At 36.8% G+C, this 22,530-nt stretch overlaps 1 protein-coding gene across 1 annotated transcript in view; it reads right to left on the bottom strand.

Moving 5' to 3' along the window:
* SLCO5A1 (solute carrier organic anion transporter family member 5A1) overlaps positions 1 to 22,530 on the bottom strand; it is a 165,042-nt gene that overhangs the window by 70,875 nt on the left and 71,637 nt on the right. Inside the window, 2 exon segments of the mRNA XM_021002071.2 lie at positions 780 to 944; positions 17,376 to 17,587. Coding sequence (XP_020857730.1) covers positions 780 to 944; positions 17,376 to 17,587 — 377 coding nt within the window.

Genomic DNA, 22,530 nt, shown 5'->3' with positions numbered 1-22,530 from the left:
AAGAGTTGGACATAACTAAGACAAACACACAACAAATTGTCCATAACTCATAATTTTAGAGAGTTGCCTGGAACCCTGAGAGCTCTAAGTGAATTGCTCTAGGTCACACAGCCAACATGTGGCAGAGTCTTCCTTGAACCCAAGTCTTCCTGACACTGAGCACAGCTCTCTGGTAATAATAATAATAGTTCACGTTTATATAGGACTTACTTTTTTGGGTCAGGCCCTGTGCTAAGCACTTGACAAAATACCATCTCATTTGACCCTCAGAACAACCCTGCAAGGCAAGTGCTATTATTATCCCCATTTTACAGATGAGGAAACTGAGGCAAACAGAGGTTAAGTGACTTGTCCAAGATCACACTACTAGAAAATGTCTAAGGCCAAATTCGAACTCAAATATTGCTGACTCCAGGCCCAGAGGAACAACAAGAAGACCACTTAGCTGCGCCCTTTGCCCCCTTTCCATTGCCTCTCCCTCTCCTTTTTTTTTCTTTGAAGAACAAAGCCTTAAATACAGAAGAACAGACAATTCTTCAGTTCAAGCAGAAAAAAAATGATCATTTAAAAATCATAGAAGCCAAAAAAAAAATCATAGAAACCAATTTTTTTTCCTGAAACAAAGCTGGCATTCCCAGACTTTCTCCTTCCTTAGTTTGCTGGTGATGAGATGATAAAGATCATTGCTTTGAACCTGGGCTTCACTTCCCCTGACCTCACTCCTGTCTGATGACCAAACATGACAGTGCTTTCAGGTATCCCAAATGGCAGTGTCTTACCAGTGTAGATGCTGGCACTGGAAGCAGGGATGCCAAACTGTGATTCGATGAACTTGGGAATGAAGGTGATGAAGGCGGTGACAATGGCACTCTCAGCTGTGTATGACAAACTCACAAAAAGGAATGTCATGTTGCTTAAGATCCTGACAGCTGCTCTTGGTAGGTCTACAAAATGACAAAAAAAAATGACAAATGAATGTTATCAAGAAGGGATGGGAAATCAAATCTAATTTTAATCATCTTCTAAATGAACTGTCAATAACCACTGAGCCTTTATAAAAATAGGGGAAAAAATGATGCCTGATTGGAAACTGTTTCTTTTAGGCATATCTTTGTGGTATTTTTTCTCAAATAGGATAAAAAAGACTAATGTTACAAAATGTTTCAAAAAATGTCTATAATCACCATAAAAGATTCCAATGAACAAACAAGTTATATTCCAAAAGTGTATTTCTAAATTGATTATGCTAAATTCAAAATACATTTTTCCATAGGAAGAACGTGATAAATGGTGGTTAGTTCGTAAGCTAGCCCACAAAAGCCTATTCAACCAACAACACGCCTAATGTAAGATATTAATAGTATTAGTAGTCCAACTATATGGCTCCATCATTTGGAAAACTGATTGAGTCCCAGCCCCAGATAGCAAGACCATACCTCCTTCCCTCTTCTTTTCTTATTTCCCCTCCTTAGGGAATATAGCTTTCCTCAACAGTGGTATCCTGAGGAAAGATCTTCGGGCATCAGCAACTATGTATGCGGATAAGGGAAGGCAGCACTCTAAGTCAATCACTTCCCAAGTGCTCTGAATTAAAGGTGAGGCAGTTTCCCCCATGGAGAAAGAGGGAAAGAGTTTGGGGCTTGGGGATGCTTCCCTACTATCTATTCACCTATCTGGGTCACTGGTAACTGGGTAATGTCCGTGTTTTTATTTTCCCAATCATAGGTTTTCTTGTGTCTCTCATATGTCCAATGATAAGACACTGATGGATTATTTTTTGCATATACAGTCATCTCAATGATGGTTTGTGTCTTATGTAACACCTGCAATCAAGATCCTTAATAAAAAATAAATCTCTTTGAAAGTACATAATTTAAAACTTCTTTTCCGGACCACCAGGATTAAAAAGTCAGGAGGACGACATATATACTTTTAGGGAGTCCAGACCTGCCATTTTATCAGAACTCCCTGGTGCAGAAACTCCCTTTCCTGACTCAGATCAGCAACTACTGTGCAGTTTGAGTCTTAGATAATTAGTTGACTAAGATGCTGAGAGGTTGTGACTTGTACAGGTCACAGGGCCAGCATCTGTGGGAGGTTGGACTGGAACCTTGCTCTTCCCAACCATCAGACCACCTGCTCTAAAGCTGATCTTCCATCCACTATACCATGCTGCTCCTCGCTTCTATATATCATTTTTAAATTAATATTAAAGTTATTTGGCATAGTAAAGGAAGTCAAAAATAAAAGTTTTATTATAAAATTCAAAGAAGATAATACATCTACAATGTAAATATCCAACAGATAATAGGTACAGTTGGACAATTTCTTTCTAAACTAATAAATTGTGTTTAAGAAGAAATTCTACTCATGTCAAAACTGACCAAGTTGCCTAAAAGGTAAATGATTCCTTCTTTTTTCTCTTGGCCATAAAGAAACCATTTAGTTTATAATAAGAGTTTTTTTCGGTGGGGGAATGGTGGTGGGAGGGGATTAATAACCTCTTTTGCCAAATTCAAAGAAAAAATATTTTTTAAATATAAATTTATGGAATAAAGGTATTTGAATTTATGAATTATAAAGAGATATTCTTTTTGTATTGAGGAATAAAGCATGTTAACATCACTAAGAACAGAGGCGTAAAGCTCAATGAAGAAGTAACATACCAAAATAACAAAAAATGCAATGTTATTAATTTTAAGTTGAAATGCTAAAATCCAGTTTTGTAATACACGTAAATAATTTTTTAAAATTCTTAAAATCTAATTCATTTCACAAAGGCAAATTTTACTACAGGATAAAAATAGGAATAGTGTCAAAAACAATATAATAAAATTCAAGGACACAAAAAAACCATTTAGTGTATCTATCAATTGCTCCAGACACTTCTTTAAAAAAGTATATAAGCAAGATCATTTAATCCTTTACAGATGATGTATCATTTTTAATGTCTACAAATTTACATTTAGCTTCAAGTTTCCCTTTGAAGTAGTAAATTTTGTTGTTCTTTATTTATTTTTTCTTTTTAGGCAATTGGGGTTAAGTGACTTGCCCAGGGTCACACAGCTAGTAAGTGTCAAGTGTTTGGTGTGAGGTCAGATTTGAACTTAGGTCCTCCTGACTTCGGGGCCGGTGCTCTATCCACTACACCACCTAGCTGCCCTGAGGTAGTAAAATTTTGAACTAGGCCATACTGAACTAGGACCTGGAAGAAACCTTAGAAACCATCAGTCCAATCCTCTCACTTTACAGAAAGAGAAACTGAGGCCCAGAGAACAGAAATTATTTTTCCTATTTCACATAGTAACAAAAGAGGCATGATGACAGACTGGATAGCAGAGTTCTGGGCTTGGATTCAGGAAAAGCTGAATTAAAATCCTGCTTTTGATAGTAATTAGTTATATGACATTGGGCAAATCTCTCAGCCTCAATTTCTTCATATATAAAATAGGAGTGATACCACCCTCAAGAGGGGCAAATGAAATTATGTATTTTAAATTGTTTGCAAAAATTACAGCTAAAACCAAGCTGCCTCTCATTGAATTGCACCGAGCTCTTTTTCCTTCCACTAAATGGCCCCAGACTACTACACTTTTTGAGTCTACATCTTTTGTTATTCAGTCATTTTCAGTTGTGTCTGACTCTTCATGACCCCATTTGGGGTTTTCTTGCCAAAGATACTAGAGTGGTTTGCCATTTTCTTCTCCAGATCATTTTACAGATGAGGAAACTGAGGCAAACAGTTAAGCGACTTGCCCAGGGTCATACAGCTAGTTAATGTCTGAGGCCAAATTTGAACTCAGGTCCTCCTGACTCCAGGCCTGGTGCTTTAGACACTGCACCACCTAGCTGCTCCTTGCTACCCCCACTATGGTACAAAAATGTGATCCAATATGCTTGAAAAAATAAGATGACTATTTTATTATGGTTTTATACAATGCCCCAGAATAAATTCTACCCTGGAAAGGATCGTGGCAACAGCAAAAAGGAAGTGTTGCGTGGAAAGCTATTCCCAGGACATACATCAGTTGCTTTTGGAAGCTCTAGCAGGTATTCCTATCCAGGGGTCCAGGAATTTGTTTTACATAGATATATTTAATAACTATATTTCAATATAATTACTTCCCTTTGTAATCTTGTGAATTTTATTTTATGCATTTAAAAACACAATTCTGAAAAAGGGGTCCATAAGCTTCACTAAACTACCAAAGGTGTCCGTGGCACTAAAAACGGGTAAGAATTCTTGCTCTAGTAATGAACTCATCCAAGCAATAAGGCAACTCTTCAGTATTAAAAAAAAAAAAGACACCCTAGTTACTTTCACAAAGAAGTCTAGTTGAACCTCTGAGTGGCCACAGTTTACTATAGCGAAAAATAAGTTTCCTATGGCTGCAAACAGACATTCAATAAGAAACAATCCCAAAGAAAGCCATAATGTTGTTATTGCTAATGTTTACCTAATGTCCTCAATGCACCAGGTATCATACAAACGATATACGGTAATATAACATGGCTGTTCAGGTGCTAATAATCTAATTTCAGGCATACTGACCACATCACACAAGCAGGTACAATAGGAACCCACTGCTTGTTCCTTATGGTTAGTTTTTGCTTTCTATTTTTACCTTCTATTTTATTTCCTAGTTGGAAATTCTTGAGGGTATCTAGTTAAGGAGAATTATCTTAAGCAACTGTACAATCATCACTAGAAGCAGTTTTAGAGAGAGGAAAAAGCCTTACCTAAGCCTTCTAGAGGATGATTCTTCTTTGAAGTGAGATTTGGAGAAAGTCTTCAATTCAATCAACAAACATTTTAAAGCACCTATCATGTGCAAGGTATTGGGAGATAGAAAGATGAAAAGAACAGGGCCCCTGCCCTCAAAGAATTTATAATCTGGTAGGGAAGATAAGACATGTATACAAACACTATAATACAAATATAATAAAAATGAATGCATAGTAGAGGAACAATGTTTTATCAGAGATCAGAAGAGGGAAAGGTCATTTCCAGTGGAGGGGAAAAGCTTCAGGGATGGGGTGAAATTGGAAATGGACTAGTAGAATGAGCAGAGAAGAGTGGTTTGATGAATGGAAAAAAGCAGACTGCAAAAGGAGGAGACCAAAGGAACAAGCAGATGTGAATGAGACTAAAGAGAAGTAACATGATGAGAGATGGGAAGTATAGATTTATGCTTTAGGAACTGCAAATCTGACAGAAGAATGGATGGTTGTTAGGTGGGAAATGAGAGAAATTCCATTATTTATAACCCTAATTCTACTATTATCTACTTAAAATAATGAAATAGCAAATCAAGAGATGGGAGCATGCACTAATGGCGGATATGTGCCTCTACATAGAATACATATATATCTTCTGCTCATACATTTGTTCTTGATCATATGGAAATCCTATTAGCCATAAATATTTTCCTAATTTCTAACAACTCTCTCCTATTCTTTCATACCTCCATCAGCTTCTTATTATGCTGATGATGCGTGATGGTTTCAAGGTGATCTTTGTTTCTGAGGGCTATCCTAGTGGAATTCAATCTCTGGCTGGTCCTGACAGGATGGAAAGGCTCTGAACATTGGGTTATAATCTAGCCAAAGACCAGCTCAACTTAGTAGAAAGAGACATCATCAGAAGATTGGCCACCAGGAAAATAAAACTTTTTAATCACAGAAGCTCAGATAAAATATCACTATATTATAGCACGGTGCAGTTATGATCTGTTTTGGTAGAGGCAATAGCCCCTCTAAGGAAATCAGGAATCTATTGAAGTACTGATATTTTCTGCCATTGTGTAGTTATTTTAGTTTATTAAATCATATTAAACCTGCTAGTTAAGGGAGGAGAGAAGAGGAAAATGAGGAAATGAGTAAGAAAGGAGAGGGGAAAATGAGAAGAAAGAGTAGGTAGTGGCAGAATAAGCAGCAGCAAAAAGTTAGCACAATCTGGCCCCAAAGAAGAGAGGGGAAAAATGCATCTCTTTCCCTTCTTTTCAGAGGTGAGGGGTTATGGGGGTAGAACATTGCATATATTGTTGGATTCAGCTGATTTTTGTTGGTTAATTTTGCTGAGCTGCTTTTTTCCCCTCCTTTTTTATTCTTTATTGAAAGGAATAGCTCTCTGGGGAGGGGACAGGATGGGATATATTTTGAAATGAAGGTGTTGTTAAAACAAAAGCAATAAAAAATTTAAGATAGCATATTTGTTCTGCAACAGTAGCTTCAAAGTAACAAAAAACTAGACCTTTGTTAACTTACCATTCCTAAGAATAATCTGGGGTTAAATATTTTAGTAATATTTTAGCAATTTTATTTTAGTAATGCAATAATTTCATAACAGACCATAAATATTTAGTCAGTGCAAATTGGCCACACGGCATTGTACCTGTTTCTAAACTGCAGCTGAATGAAGACAGAATTTGACATGGGCTTCCTACTGTAAGGTTCACTTATTTATTCATTTATTTATCTCATAGCTGATTCTTGAGGTCAAATAATTTTGAAACTTTAAAGTCTTCTGATATTTTAAAAGGATGGGGAAAGCAAGAAAACTACAAGTGTTTATAGTAATAATAATGCTAATAATAATACATATCGCTTTAGAGTACACAAACTACTTTATAAATATTATCTCACTTGATCCTCACAACAATCCTGTGAAGTGGATGCTATTATTATCCACATTTTGCAGATGAGGAAACTAAGGCTAAAAGTAGTCCAGGGTCACAAAGCTGGTAAATGGCTAAGGCTAGATTTGAATGCAGGACATCCGACTTCAAATTCAGCACTCCATCCACTGTGACACCTAGCTACCGAGGTGTATGCATCACTTATTCTATAGTCTAAGTCTAATAAACCTTATGTGTGTGAAGACGTGTATTTCTTTGAACATGTTGATATTTAATCTCTTTGCCTTTTACTAAATGTAGCTCTCTTTGTCTAGTTCCATCTGTGTGTTATAACTAAACAAAAGAAAACTATTATAAAGGACCACCCAATGGTCACCAACACTTAACAGTCCCATCCTTCTCCTCTCTTTGGAAGGGATGACAGTTATGTAGGATCACTGATTGATAAGCTCAATACCCCACTGCTCCCAACCTTCTCTCCCCTCATCCTCCTATACATATAGACACAAGCATGCCCTGCTTTTTTAAAGCGCATTACTAGTATTAATAATAATATCTTAGGAATTGGGACTGGACCAGTTATCTCATTAGTGTAAAGAACTTATTCACCAGTGCAGGCTAGCACCTTCTCTGCAACTCACATGATATTAGAGAACTGCACTGAAAAATTAAGTGATTTGCCCACAGCTAGTATGTGACAGAGACAAGACTCAAACCTAGGTCTTCCTGACTCCAAGGCCAGCTCTTTACGAGGTCACACCACCTCTCAATTTGTGAAATACTGATAATAACAATCATATTGACAATTTTTAGTCCCACAATCACCACAAGGATAAATTCACCTTTTTCCCCTCAAAAAAATATTAACCCACTTACACACATACTTCAGTGAATAGAAGTAACATTCTTAGTTATGAAACGAACCTTCCACAGTCCCTGGCTACAAAACCAGCTTGTTTATTTGAAATTGACACTGAACAATGTTCCTTTTCATCTGTCCAAGTATGGATATAAACTTGAATGTTCTTTCCACACTTAGAGCATGAGGAAAGCATCCTCTATATGTTACTCAAATCATATCTTATAGACTCTGTTAATATTCATTCTCTACCTACTTACTTCAAGATATATTTTCTACATCAGTGGGACTCTCTTAAGTGGCAAATGTGTAAAGGACAGGTATATATGATTCTTCCTGTCAAACACATGCCACATATTATACTTTCTGATAAAGATATAGAGGATGGTGGTTGAACTCCTTTACTCAAACATATTCACAGGGTCTCCAATGGCCACTTACATATGGCTCCCAGATTCAGGGTAGCTAACTCAATTTAGCCAAGACCTACAAAATTCCTGCACTCTTAGATACTATGAATTTTAAATTATACTGCACTCAAAATGGAGACAGAGGTCTAATAGAGAAAAGAGCCTATGATGTTTTGTTCAAATTATCAATATATGTAAACATAAAAGATCACAAACAGATAAAGACAGCACATTTTCTAAAGTTTTCTAGTCATCAAAAGCAATAACTTAGAGAATTTCTAGGCAGCTGTACTGTCAAGATGTGATGGCTTCAAAGATACGAGCTCAGCTCTCAGAAAATTGATCAGGCATCCTTAATGTTTTAAGTGGTACTTTTAGTTCATAAGATATTAAAGCAATCAACATCTTCTAAAAGGTTTAACCTTCTTACATGTAGCTGAAGCAAGAACACTCGGAATCACACCTCCTTTTTTCACTACATTTAAAACAGCTTATGTGTTGCATAATTTACAAGGTGTAGCTAGAGAAATTGATCATATCAATTGATCATGCATCTCACTTTCTATGTTAGCTCTAGTGGCCAAAAAGAGTCTTTACAGCTTCCAAAGGTAAATAAAAAACTCAACAGCAGTTGATTTTTCATTCACTGATATTTCATCAGTAGCTCTAAACAGAAATTAAATTATATTAGATAATACAATTGTTTGTGATCTTTTTAAAGGTAGCACATTCAGTACTATGTACATCAAACTGTGTTATTTTTAAAGTTAACATCGGAAAACTCACTGTAGGAACGGTTGTAAAAATACAGGCACACTAATTCACTGCTGTGGAGGCTATAAATTGGTTCAATCATTCAAGAAAACAGTTTGAAATTATGCAATAAAAGTTACTGAATTGTTTGTGTTTTTGGTCCCAAAATTCTACTACTGAAATTAGATACACCCCGAGGAGGTTATTAACAGAAAGAAAAGACTCATAAGTCCAAAAATATTCTTGGCAGCATTATTTGAGATAACAAAAGCTAGCAACAAAACACATGTCCAATAATGGCAACAAACTATTACCTATGTAGGTATTAAAGTGTTATTGCACTATAAGGAACTTCTACAAAGACCTGACCAAGATTCTTGAAATGAGTTTGAATATCCCTTGATAACTTTAGTGACAAGATGGCCACAAGGAGAGAAAAAAATATTTAGGATTAAGGGATTTATTTCATTTATTTTTTTGGCTAGGCAATGGGGTTAATTGACTTGCCCAGGGTCACACAGCTAGTAAGTGTTAAGTGTCTGAGGCCAGATTTAAACTCAGGTCCTCCTGAACCCAGGGCCAGTGTTCTATCCACTGCGCCACCTACCTGCCCCAGGATTAAGGCATTTAAAAGGCCAAAAATGCTACATTACCCAGCAGACTTGTGCTTGGACATAACGGATTCTACAAGAAAGTTAAAATGTTCTAGATGCAGTGAGTCCCAAAGAACACAACAACAACAACAACAACAACAACAACAACAACAACAATAAAATGAAATTGACTCTAACTAGACAGGAAATAACTGATTTCTGGTGTGCAGGTTCATTTTAGAATTGGTTGCTTTTTTACAGTCAAAGGTCAAAATCCAAATCAACGAGAATGTGACAATGAAAACTAATATGCATCTCCAACAACTCCAACTTGACCCATTCAAAAAAAATTTTGAATAAAAGAAGGATAGTAAAGACAGTCATCCTGATTATCATCATTTTTTTTATTCTAGTTCTTTTTTTTTATTAAACAATTTACTTATTTTTAGTTTGCAACATTTATTTTTATAAGATTTTGAGTTCTAAATTTTCCCCCTTCCCCAAGGCGGCACGCAATCTGATAAAGGCTATACATGCACAATCATATTAGACATATTTCCACATTAGTCATATCATCATTTCTTTAAAAAATACTGCAACAAAGAGTCCAAAACTGGGAAACAAATGTGAAGAAAGTATGATTTGAAACGCAACTAAGGCAGGTCATCCTAAGAGTATTCATAGGTGAAACTAGAGGGAGGACAACAAAGAGATGGAAAATGAAATTAATTTCTCAGTACTTCTATGGCTGTCTATTCTCATTATTGATGATAATGGAACCCCCACACTTGGGCTCTAATCTTTCAAGACTACAAGGACGATAACTGGAAATGGAAATGATACTCAAAAAGATGAAGCTGGGAAGAGCAACTGGACTAAAGCAAGTATACACTGAGGAAATCAATGCCAGAGGAAATAGAATAGAGGAAGGCATTAAAGGCCCAATTTAAGATATCCCAAAGCAAGGAAAGCATCTATGTGCTTTAAAAAATTATAAAGTTACTTTAAAAAATAAAGGAAATTTAGAGGCAATCAGCAACTGACTTAGATTTTTCTTTCTCACCTGCATAAAATCTTGATGAGAAGAATATATAAGTATATTTAGGATATCCTTTCTTAATTAAAATATGAGAAGGAATCAGACTTTTGTAAATGATTTTTCTACAGTAGACTATATCTTTAGAGTTATGTAATTGACTGAAAAGTGTTTGAGAATTTGGAAATAGCACAGTACTTTCAACATTATCTTTTTAACACCAATACTCTCCCAGTGTGTGTGTGAATCATAAAATAAATGCAAACTCAAAAAAATCAAAATTGCAGATATTATAATATCCCAATATGTTCACTATTGAATAAAGAAAATAGGTGATTCAGTAAAACCAAATGAAATCTTAAAGACTCTCCTATAACAATAAACATATTAAGATCATTGTTGTTGCTGTTGTTGTTTGTCCTTCATTCTCAAAGAGGACCAATGACATCAGAAAGTGATGTCTTGACTTGTAAGTGAATTGGATTCAAGTGAGACAGGGCTGTGCAAAGTCACCAACCTCCCTCTCTCCTCCAGAGCCATCTGGGTCCAGTGGCAAGATATAGTTCATATGACTGGAGGTGGCCCCGACGCAGTGGGAGACCTTGGCCTCTTTAAGTTAAGGCTTTTCCCAGGTCTCAGTTTGTCTGAGGCAACGCCCACATTCAGTGATTAAGGCTAGGTAAGAAATGAGGCAAAAATGGCCTCTTTTACCTAGGCAGAAAAAAGAAATCAGTTTGGGAGGGGAAGATCCTCAGGGTTTCTGACCAAAACAGAAACAATTGCTATATATACTCATGTAGAGCCAAGTGAGACTTGGACTGGGACCTATTGTTGGCCAATCAGTCACAGCCAGAGTGATTTGAATTTAAAACATGGTCAAGTAGCTTGATTTGAATCCCAATGAGTTTTATCAAAGCCTGATTTTCCAATGCTGTATTTCAAGAAATCATATATGAAACTACATGTGGCAAAAGAGTTAATTGTCCCAGTTTGTCTGTTTGTTTGTTTGTTTGTTTGCTTGTTTTTATGGTAGAATAAATAAGTAGAGAAGAAAAAAAAGAAATCTACCCCATAAACCCCAAGATATGTCGTGAGGTTTCAGCAATCAAAATTTATATTCCTTTGTCCAGAGCACCCACAGATAAGAGTATGATTCCCTATGTGGACTAAGGAAGAGGATGGAGAAATGGAGGGAGGGAGAGGAAGGAAGGAAAGAAGAAAGGAATGAGCAGCATTGCCCAACTGAAACTGGTCAGTTGGGTCCCCAATGAGGCAGCTACTACTACTCACAGATTGTTCTCATCTTCATTCTCAAAGAAGACAAATGACATCAGAAAGGTGATATCTTGACTTGCAAGTGAATTGGATTTAAGATCTTATAAGATTCCTAGATAGATATAACCAAAGAGAAAACTATTCAGTGATCCTTTGATTACCACTGTCAATTGAGATATAAAACAGGGAGCTAGATACTCACCAAAGGTGTGTGCCAATATCAAAAAAGATGGCTTGCACAGAATAGAAATAGAAGAAAAATTCCCAAGAGATTGTGAGATTCTCCGGATGTTTGTGTTTGCATTACATTAAGCTGCCAAAATACTATAGGGGTTCCTCAATGAGATTCACAACCATTAATACCACTACAAAAAGGTTCAGCCTAACAACTCACAATGAAAAAAACTAAATAGATGAAAGATGTCTTTGCCCAGACTTTGACATTCAGTTGGATGGACTTCCCATTGGGTTAGTCAATTAGTACATATCTTGGATGTAATACAGATTCAGAATTGAACAGAAGAAAGAAAACAAGTTAAATTACATGCCCCTGGGGGGAATAAACCTTTTATAACATCAATCACAGGACCACATTCTCCAAAAAAAAAAAAATCAAAAGTGTGGGTGATAAAGAGAGCAATGAAGAAACTCACAGTGCAGGGCAGAGCCAAGATGGCAGAATAGAGGCAGCAACCCAGCCACACTCTCTAAAAATTATCCTCCAAACAACTTCAAAATAATGTGTTAAATTAAATTCTGGAGAAGCACAGCCAACAAAAGCTCAGGATGAGACATTTTTTCCAGGCCAAGACAACACAGGAGGTCAGCATGAGAGGTCTATGACACTAGACTGGCTCCCAGCCCACAAAAGCACATGACCCAATAACAACAACAGTGGTGGGCCCTGGAGGTGGCTGTGGCAGCAGCAGCAGTCATGGGAGCTCTTAGGCCAGAGGTAGTAAGAGTATTAGACAATTAGTCAGAAAAAGATTACAGTGGACCCTGAGTTGACACTAGGCACAGAACCAGGTGCTATCTGGCAACTCAATTACTCATGTGCAGCTCTAGGCTGCATTGTTGGTGGAGTTGTGAAATGATCCAACCATTTTAGAGAGCAATTTGGAACTATGCCCAAAGGGCTATAAAAATGTGCATACCCTTTGACCCAGCAATAACACTTCTAGGGCAAATCTCAAAGAGATCATACAAATGGGAAAAGGACCCACATGTACAAAACTATTTATAGCAACTCATCAACTGGGGAATGGCTGAACAAGTTGTGATATATGAATGTAATGGAATGCTATTGTGCTATAAGAAATGATGAACAGGCTGACTTCAGACAAACCTGAAAAGACTTGTATGGTCTGATGCTGAGTGAAGTGAGCAGAACCAAGAGAATGTTATACACAGTAACAGCCACGTTGTACAATGACTAATATTGATAGACTTACCCTTTTCCGTAGTACAAGTATCTAAAACATCTCCAAAGGCCTCATGATGGAAAATGTTATCCACATACAAAGAAAGAACTATGGAGTTTGAATGCAGATCAAAGCATAGTATTTCCTATTTTTTTTCTTCTGCTGTGTTTTGTTTCCTCTTTCTGGTGGTTCTTCCTATTGGTTCTAATTCTTACTTACAACATCACTAATGTGAAAATATGTTTAATAGGAATATATATGTATAGCCTATATCAGATTGCATACTGTCTTGGGGAGCGAGGTAAAAAGGGAGAGGGAGAAAAATTTAAAACTCAAAAGCTTATGGAAGTGATTGTTGATAAATCAAAATAAATTAAAAATTAAAATTGGGCAAGTAAACACTAATGACTCCATAAGACATCAAGAAACAATAAACAAAAATCAATGGCCTAAAAAAATAGAAGAAAATGTGAAATATCTCCTCAGAAAAACAACTGACCTAGAAAATAATTTGAGGAGAGATAATTTAACAATTCTGGGACTACCTGAAAACCATGATCAAAAAGAAAAGAGCCAAGACATCATATTTCAAGAAATTATCAAGGAAAACTGCCCTGACATTTTAGAACTAGAGGACAAAATAGAAATTGAAAGAATCCACAATCTCCTCCTGAAACAGATCCCCAAATGAAAATTTCTAGGAATATTTTAGCCAAGTTCCAGAGCTCCCAAGTCAATGAGAAAATATTGCAAACAGCCAGAAAGAAACTATTCAAATGGAACCACAGTCAGGATCACACAAGTTTTAGCAGCTTCCATATTAAAGGAGCAGAAGACTTAGAATATGATACTGGAAGGCAAGGAGCTAGGATTACAACCAAGAACAGTCTACCCAGCAAAACCAAGCACAATGCTTCGGGAGGGAAATGGATATTCAGTGAAGTAGAGGATGTTCAAGCATCCCTGATGAAAAGACCAGAGCTGAATTTAAAAAAAAATCTGACATTCAACCACAAGCCTCAAGAGAAGCATAAAAAGTAAATAAGAAAGAAAAATCATAAGGGACCTAATAAGGTTAAACTGTTTACATTCTTATATGGGAAAATGATACACGTAACTCTTAAGAACTTTATCATTATTAGGGCAGTTTGCATAGATAGAGGATGTGCAGTGAGCATGGGTATGAGTGGATTATGTTGGGATGACCTCAAAAAAATGACGGGGCGATAAAGAGGGATGCACTGGGAGAAGAGGGAAGGGAGAGGAAGAATGGGGCAAACTATCTCACATTAAAAAGGTACATAAGGAAGAGTTGTTAAGTGGAGGGGAAAATGAGGGAGTAACAGGAAATGCTTTAACCTCACTCTCATTGGAATTGGTTCAAAAAGGGGAGAATATATATACATGCTCAGTCGGGTATACAAATCTATCTTACCCAATGTGGAAGGAGGAGGGGACAAGGATAAGAGAAAGAGTAAATGTGATAAAAGGTAGGATGGATTAGAGAAGGCAGTGGGATAGTGTAAAAAGAGAGACAGAGGAGGATAAACAGAAGAAAATAGGATGGAGGGCAATACACAATTAGTAATCATAATTCTGATTAATAGAATGTAAATAGGATGAAATTACCCATAAAATGGAAGCAGATGGCAGAATGGATTAGAAACTAGAATCCAGTAATATATTGTTTAAAAAAAACACACTTCAAACAGAAAGAAAAACACACAGAGTTAAAATAAGTGCTTGGAGAAGACTCTATTATGTTTCAGATGAGGTTAAAAAAAAAAGTCAGGTGTGGCAATTATGATCTCAAATACAGCAAAAGCAAAAACAGCCCTAATTAAAAAGACAATCAAGGAAACTAGATTTTGCTAGAAGGTACAATAGAAAATGAAGTAACTTCAAAAATTTTTACAGTAAGTATCTCTGATAAAAGCCTCATTCCTCAAAATATATAGGGAATTGAGTCAAATTTATAAAAATAAGAATCATTCTCTAATTGATAAATAGTCAAAGGATATGAACAGACAGTTTTCAGAAGAAATCAAACCCATCTATAGTTATATTTTTAAATGTTCTAGGTCATTATTTATTAAAGAAATGCAAATTAAAACAAGCTTCAGGTACCACCTCACACCTATCAGATTGACTAACATGCCAGAAAAGAAAAGCAACAAATGTTGGGGGGATGTGGAAAAATAGGGACATGAATGCACTATTGGTGGCATTGTAAATGGATCCAGCCATTCTAGAGAATAATTTGGAACTATGCCCAAAGGGCTATCAAAGTGTGCATACCCTTTGCCCCAGAAATACCACTACTAGATCTCTATCCCAAAAATATCAAAGGAAAAGGATCTACATGTACAAAAATATTTATAGCAGTTCTTTTTGTGGTGGCAAAGAATTGGAAATCAGGGGATGCCTATCAATTGGGGAATAGCTGAACAAGTTGTGGTAGACGTTTGTGAAAGAACACTATTGTGCTAGAAAAAAATGATGAACAGAATGGTTTCAGAAAAAAACTCAGAAGATATATATGAATTAATGCAAAGTGAAGTGACTGGAACCAGGAGATCATTGTACATAGTAACAGCAATACTGTTACAATGATCAACTGTGAAAGATGTGCTTGGTTACTCAGATCAATACAATGATCCAAGACAATTCCAAAGGACTCATGATGAAAAAATGCTCTCCACCTCCAGAAAGAGAACTGATGAACTCTAAGTGCAAATTGAAGTTTGTTTGTTTTTTTACTTTCTTTATTTTTCTTGCTTTTTTGTGACATGGCTAATATGGAAATATGTTTTACATTATGTCACATATATTGCTTGCCTTCTTGATGGGTGGGAGAGGGGCTATGGAGAGGGAAAGAATTTAGAACTCAAGTTTTTTAAATGCTAAGGATAAATATTTTTTTAAAAAGTAACTCATTGTAGGTATAAACAATTTTATTACAATATTAACAATGATTACTTGAATATAACTGATATATAAAGAAATGCAGGAATGGAAAAAGAGATGGGCTAGTTAAGTACTTAGAATGAATAATAACAAATGTACAGCTCAAGTACTATCCAAAATGTAAAAGGACCTGTTGGTAGATCCCATGTCATATGTAAGAAAGAATATGCACAAGAACGGCATATGCTGAGGGCAGCTAGGTGGCACAGTGGATAGAGCACCAGCCATTGGAGTCAGGAGGACCTGAGTTCAAATCCAGCCTCAGACACATAACACACTTAATAGCTGTGTGACCCTGGGCAAGTCACTTACCCCCAATTGCCTCACTAAAAAAAAAGAAAAGAATGGCATATGATGAGAAGCCATGGATAAATTGTAATCTGTACCAGGAACTTAATACCCACATCACCGATATCCCACATCCATGGGTGTCATAGAATAATTGAACTTAAAACATACAGAGTACTGTGCTGAAGCCTGTGGATACAAATATGAAAAATATTAAGCAAAATATTCTGATGTCCACCTCTCTTATGCCACTGTGAGGTGGACAGCACTGTTCCCTTCATTAGAAACCGGAAAAGGGAAACCCAAAGAGCTTTTGTTCTAGACTAATAGGGGGAAAAGTGGGTGTGGGGACCGAGAACATCAAAACCATAACGACTAACAAACCTGTTTTATTCATTTTAATTGCCATGACTTTTTAAATTCTAGTTCTTTGATACAAATTTTGTTATTTAAATGTTTTTTAAATGTCATCGCTGAGTCAACCACAATTAACATTTCTTTATCATATAAATATTTGATGCATTACCTGTCAATCAAATGTTGCTTGATTCTCTTAAAACAAAATTAATTACGGAGTAGGACAAGGGCTCATGAAGGGGTAGCCAATGAGTAATTTACAAGTCACTTGGATTAACAGATATTTTATTAACCTCAAACTGCTGGATACTAGGAGCAGTAACCTCAAACTGCTGGATACTAGGAGCAGAATTCTGACATATTAAATTTTTTAAATTTCTGAGCCTTCATACTTTTTCTCTTTATTTAGTCTCTATCTTTAAAAAATATAAAAGAACTAGTATACAATAAATAAGTTATCTAAGACCTCTGAAATAATCTCAACTCATATTCAAAAATACTCGTGTTTGAAGCCTAAGTACATTAGCTATTTCTGCATGTTAAAGCAAGACTACAGGATTTTAATAGTAATTACTAGGAGATATAATTTTTAACAAATTTTACATTCAAATAGACAAAAAGTCACAACTGACAAATGTGTTTTTAATATTTCTATTAAGTTAGGTATGATGTAGTCAAAATAAACAATCAGAGGTCTCCAATGCACATGTGAATGCACATTGGTTCAAATACTTTCAATTGCTAAGCCTCTGTTTCTCTGAAAAGAAGACTTTACCTTTTACATTCTTTCCAAATGCCATAGAAGAGCCAACCCCTTCTTGCTCTCTGCTGTTTGATTTCTCCTTTATAATCTCTTCTTCCTCATTGGAAGCATCATCAGAGGACTTTTTCTTTTTCTTACGTCGAGGTGGAAGCTTCTTTGGGAAAGTAAACATTGGGAATATTACGAGAAGCATTGCAATGGCACAAAGAAGGAATCCACTCCACCTAAAAATCAAGAAACATGAAGAGCCATTTATGCCTTAGGTGGTATGAAGGGTGAACCAAGTAAGAAGACAGAGCAGAAGTGATAAAACTTTAAAGAGATTAAAAAAAAATTTATCTTCACAGATCAACAGCTAAGAGGAAAAAATAGCTAAACTAAATAACTAAAAAGGCTTCTCTTGTTCTGCAGCACAATAAATGGCAAGCCTACCCATAATGTCAACAGTTAAACACTCTAGCAGTCCTATTGAAATTTTATTATATTCAATAATATTTCCAAAAATACCTAATTAATATGTTTTTCACTGTGCTATCATCTCCTTAATGGAAGTTCAATGGTACATCATCAAACAACAGTAACCTTCCACTCCAGTCCTATTCCAGCTCCACAACAAGAAACGGAGGTGACTCCGGGGTTCTCAAGGCTATGCCAGCAGAGTGAAAACAACACAATATAGGTGGCCCATATCCATAGCTCTTGGGAGGCTTTGTTTCGTTTTTCTAAAACCTCCTTGACTCATTTTCCCCACTGCCAGTGTCTCCCTTAGGAACATCAGTATCTAGAGTTTCCCCTGGGAACATCAGAATTTAGCTCAGATCTTTTCCCCTGAAGGTCCTCAATTCTCATGCCTATGAAGGCATGGCAAGGTGGCAAGCTTCATCAGCAGGCATGTTTTCACCAACGCAATTGCTGGTCTCTTTTTTTTCTTTTCTTTTTTTTTGTTGATTTATTTTATTTTATTGGTGAGTGAATCAGGGTTAAGTGACTCCTCCAAGGTCACACAGCTAGTAAGTATCAAGTATCTGAAGTCACATTTGAACTCAGGTCTTCCTGACTCCAAGGCTGGAGCTCTATCCACTGAACCACCTAGCTGCCCCTGCTGGTCTCTTTTTAAGAACTGGAAGATAGGAGGGAAACTACCAAAGAAAATTTTTAAAAATCTCATCTCTCAATACACGGGCTACTGCAGACATGAGTCTTTTATCAAAGGAGGAAGATAAAACCATTTCAGATATTAACAAAAGGCACTTTTTAACCTGCCTGCTGATGTTTAAGTTTGTTTTGTTTTGTTTTTTATTTTGATTAAGAAGAATCTGTTGAGCACCTCCTATGCAGTCTGTACTTTGGAGAATACAAAAAAAAAAGGGTACAGTATGGGCCTTTCCCTCAAAGTAATTTAACATATAGTTTAAAAAAAAAAAAACAATTCACCTAAAACAGTGAGAAGAGTATAGTCTATGATGAAGTGTTAGAATGTGGGAGGAAAAACAATAATAATAGCTAGTATTTCTATAATCTTTAAGGTTTCCAAAAATAAGCTTATATAATGATATCTTATCTGATCCTTACAACAGCACTGTTGTCCTTCCCATTTTACAGCTGAGGAAAACAAGGCTTAAGAGAAAATAAATAAGTTTTCCCAGGGTCACCCAGCTAACAAGAATCTGGGGCAGAATTTAAACTCAGGTCTTCCTGACCCCAAGTCCAATCTTCTATCCACTCTGCCACCTGGGATTATAAATGCTTATGGACCTCAGCAAAGGAAGAATTAGCGCAAACTGCAGTATAATGAAAAGCTTCATGGCAAAGGATTTGAGGCCTAGCAGCCTCAAAGACTGGATAGGATTTAGATTCTGTCTATATATAAACTGAATATCACCATGTTAGAGCCACAAATTCTTATATTCATTAAGAAAGCAGTTGTTCTTTTTTAATACTCAAAATCCCCCTAGTAAGTTCCTCTTTATTTTTTTTTGGGGGGGGGGTTGGAGAGGCAATGGGGTTAAGTGACTTACCCAGGGTCACCCAGCTAGTTAACTGTCAAATGTTTGAGTCTGGATTTGAACTCAAGTCCTCCTGACTCCAGAGCCAGTGCTCTATCCGCTGTGCCACCTAGCAGCCCCGTAAGTTCCTCTTTCAATCAATCGCCTATTATCTACTGTGTGCCAGGCACTGTGCTAAGTATACAAATATAAAGGTGAGATAGTCTTTGCCCTCAATAAGTTTGTATTCTACTGGTATCATAAGTATGGTTACAGGAGCCTAAAAATCAAATATAATGCCACAATCATATATGGGAATGGGGATTCCTACCACTGAAACTCATTCACTTTCCATTTGCTCCTGCAGCCAAGATTTCCTTCACCACCATCACCACTCCCACCCCCGCCTTCTTCTCTCTTACAGCTCTTAAGAACTGGGCTGTCTGCTCTCTTCCAATTATCATTACATCCCTTCCCTCTGACTAAAGTTGTTCTCCTCCCTGGCCCACTTCTGCAGAAGTGAAATATGATTCCCAACTTCTCCCCTATTCTCCTGCTCCTGTGCAAGCCCTGAAGCCCTTCTGAGATTTCCTAAGGGATTTTGCTTTCAGTAACTACAGAGAAACTTGGGAGATAAAAATAACAAACATGAGGAAGTTACCTAGCTATAAAAGGTCAGAAAGCTTTCATAATAAAAGTTATCTCAGGTATTCAGTGGAGTGTAAATATATAAGGTCTGACCTCAGCTCCTTCATGAACTCCTCACTCACGTCCCCCAAGAGTCAGTCATTCCTAGCCTCTTTGTCTATTAATTATTATTCATGTACATAAATTGTTAATAGGGCTGTTGTCCTTGGATCATACTCCTTCAATAAGGAAAATGCCATCCAAAGTTCCATCCCCTAACCCCCTTTCTTTCCTTCAGTAGACTCTGCATAGGGAAGACAAAGATGAACACAGATGCTCTCACAACAACTCATAGTTACATAGAACTAAATTTAAAGTTTGCAAGGCATTTATGTTAATTATCTTTTTTAATCCTCATCACAGCCCTAGGGTTAAGTGACACAAACATTCTTAGATTCATTTAAAATATGAGGAAATTGAGGCTCAGAGAGGTAAATCTGGTCATGGTCGCTAAGCAAAGTGTCAGAGCCTGGTTTTGAAAGACCTTGTCCTGACTTCAAATCCAAACTTCTGTTTTACTTTATAACTCTGTCTCTTACTATAAAGGAAAGAGAAAATTCCAGGTTTCTGTGTTTATCTCTCCCCCAGTTGCTAATACTTCCTCCCACACACTGAAAAAACAAACAAAAAACAACCTACTTTGTGTTTCTTTCATATATACTTATTTGGCAAATATTTATACATGTACACATTTCTCCCCTGATAGAATCCAAAACCTTTGAAAGAGAGACTCTTTCATTTCTTTCTGTAGTCCCAACTTCTAACATGGTGCCTGGCAGATAGCAGGCATTTGCAAAATTGATATCTATCTCATTATCTCCCTATTTCACATAACAATAATAACTCACATTTATATAGTGCTTTAAAGTCTGCAAAAGCACTTTACTATCAACAACCCTGTGAAATAAGGAGTATACTATTAGCATGACACAGTGGATAGAGACCAGCCTTGAAGTCAGAAAGATCTGGGTTCAAGTTCTGCCTCTGACACATACTAGCTGTGTGACTCTGGGTAAGTCACTTAACCCCTCATGCTCCAGGCAGCTTTCTTGGTTTTTTTGTTTTGGTTTGGTTTTAGGCAATTGGGGTTAAATGACTTGCCCAGGGTCACACAGCTAGTAAGTGTCAAGTGTTTGGTCTGAGGCCAGATTTGAACTCAGGTCCTCCTGACTTCAGGGCCAGTGCTCTATCCACTGCAACTCCAGGCAACTTTCTTAAGAATTTAAATTTCATAGAAGGTGCCAACCTGAATAGGCAGAGAGATTTTTATCATCCAGGAGGATCCCTATACCAGTGAAATCCCAGGTCCAAGTCTACTCCTGTCCCCTATATTAATGAGGAAACTGAAGAACAGAAAAGATGTCTTAGCCAAAAGCACACAGTCAGTGTCTGTAAAATTCAAACCCAAGCTTTCACATTCTATTAATGATGCCACACTTGCTCTCAAAAGAAAAGAAAAACACACGGTCTTAGATCAGTCCCAGGCACTATGAACGATCATTTTATCTTTAATTTGCTTTAATGTATCTGAAGATACATTCTAATTATGAGTGTGGACTAGCTAGAAGAAACACTTAGGCAAATTTAGAAACCTAAACACCTCTCATCTTATCTCTATCATAAACTCCGTCTTTGTCAGTCACTCTCAGTTCTGAGATTCTACCAGCTACTTCAAAAATGCTTCAGTAATGGGGCAGCCAGGTGCCACAATGGATAGCACACCGGCCTCGAAGTCAGAAAGACCTGAGTTCAAATGCAGCCTCAGACCAAACACTTGGGCACTTACTAGCTGTGTGACCCTGGGCAAGTCACTTAACCCCAACTGCCAAAAAAAAAAATGCTTCAGTAAGTCTCTGGTCTCATCTATTATGGGCACTGATGAAAATCACAACCCACCCACATCTTCTTGTCTTGTATGCTTTTCATTCATCTCTCCCAAGATCCTCTATAGAAAGAACCATCCAACCTTTTGAATGGTCTAAAAACTGTGATTCTTTGTACTCTCTGCTTCCTTTCAATGCTCCTCCTGGTACCACTGTGACTTGAACTAGAAGGAGGTCACACAGAAGGAAGAATATTTTTAAATTTTTCTTTGCTTTATGGGTTATCATGTCAAAAAGTCCATCGCCTAGTGGCAAATTAGCAATGAGCCTCTTGTTATTTAGCTAGACTGGTTCTCAGTTGTTTCAATCAGTCTCCAGGACAATACTTCAAGTCTTTCCAACAAGGTAGAGCATCCTTATGGTCTCTTCATAAAACCTTCAAGGACCTAGGGTTCCTTGTATAACATAATAAGGTGTCTTGAAAAAAATATGTAATTATAAAGAACTATTCCTGGAAAAGTTGTTGATATTTGAAGTTTCATAGCTGAATCATGAGATTGTATTTTCAAAATGTCACACACTTTCAAAGTTGATACTTGTATATATTTTGTATTGCTTTATATGTGAGTGTGTTATTTCCACCATAGAAGGTAAGCTCCTTGAAGGCAGAGA

The sequence above is a fragment of the Phascolarctos cinereus genome, unplaced genomic scaffold, assembly GCF_003287225.1.
Source record: "Phascolarctos cinereus isolate Bilbo 61053 unplaced genomic scaffold, phaCin_HiC Scaffold_4;HRSCAF=312, whole genome shotgun sequence".
NCBI lineage: Eukaryota > Metazoa > Chordata > Mammalia > Diprotodontia > Phascolarctidae > Phascolarctos > Phascolarctos cinereus.
This window is presented reverse-complemented; position numbering and strand designations above follow the sequence as displayed.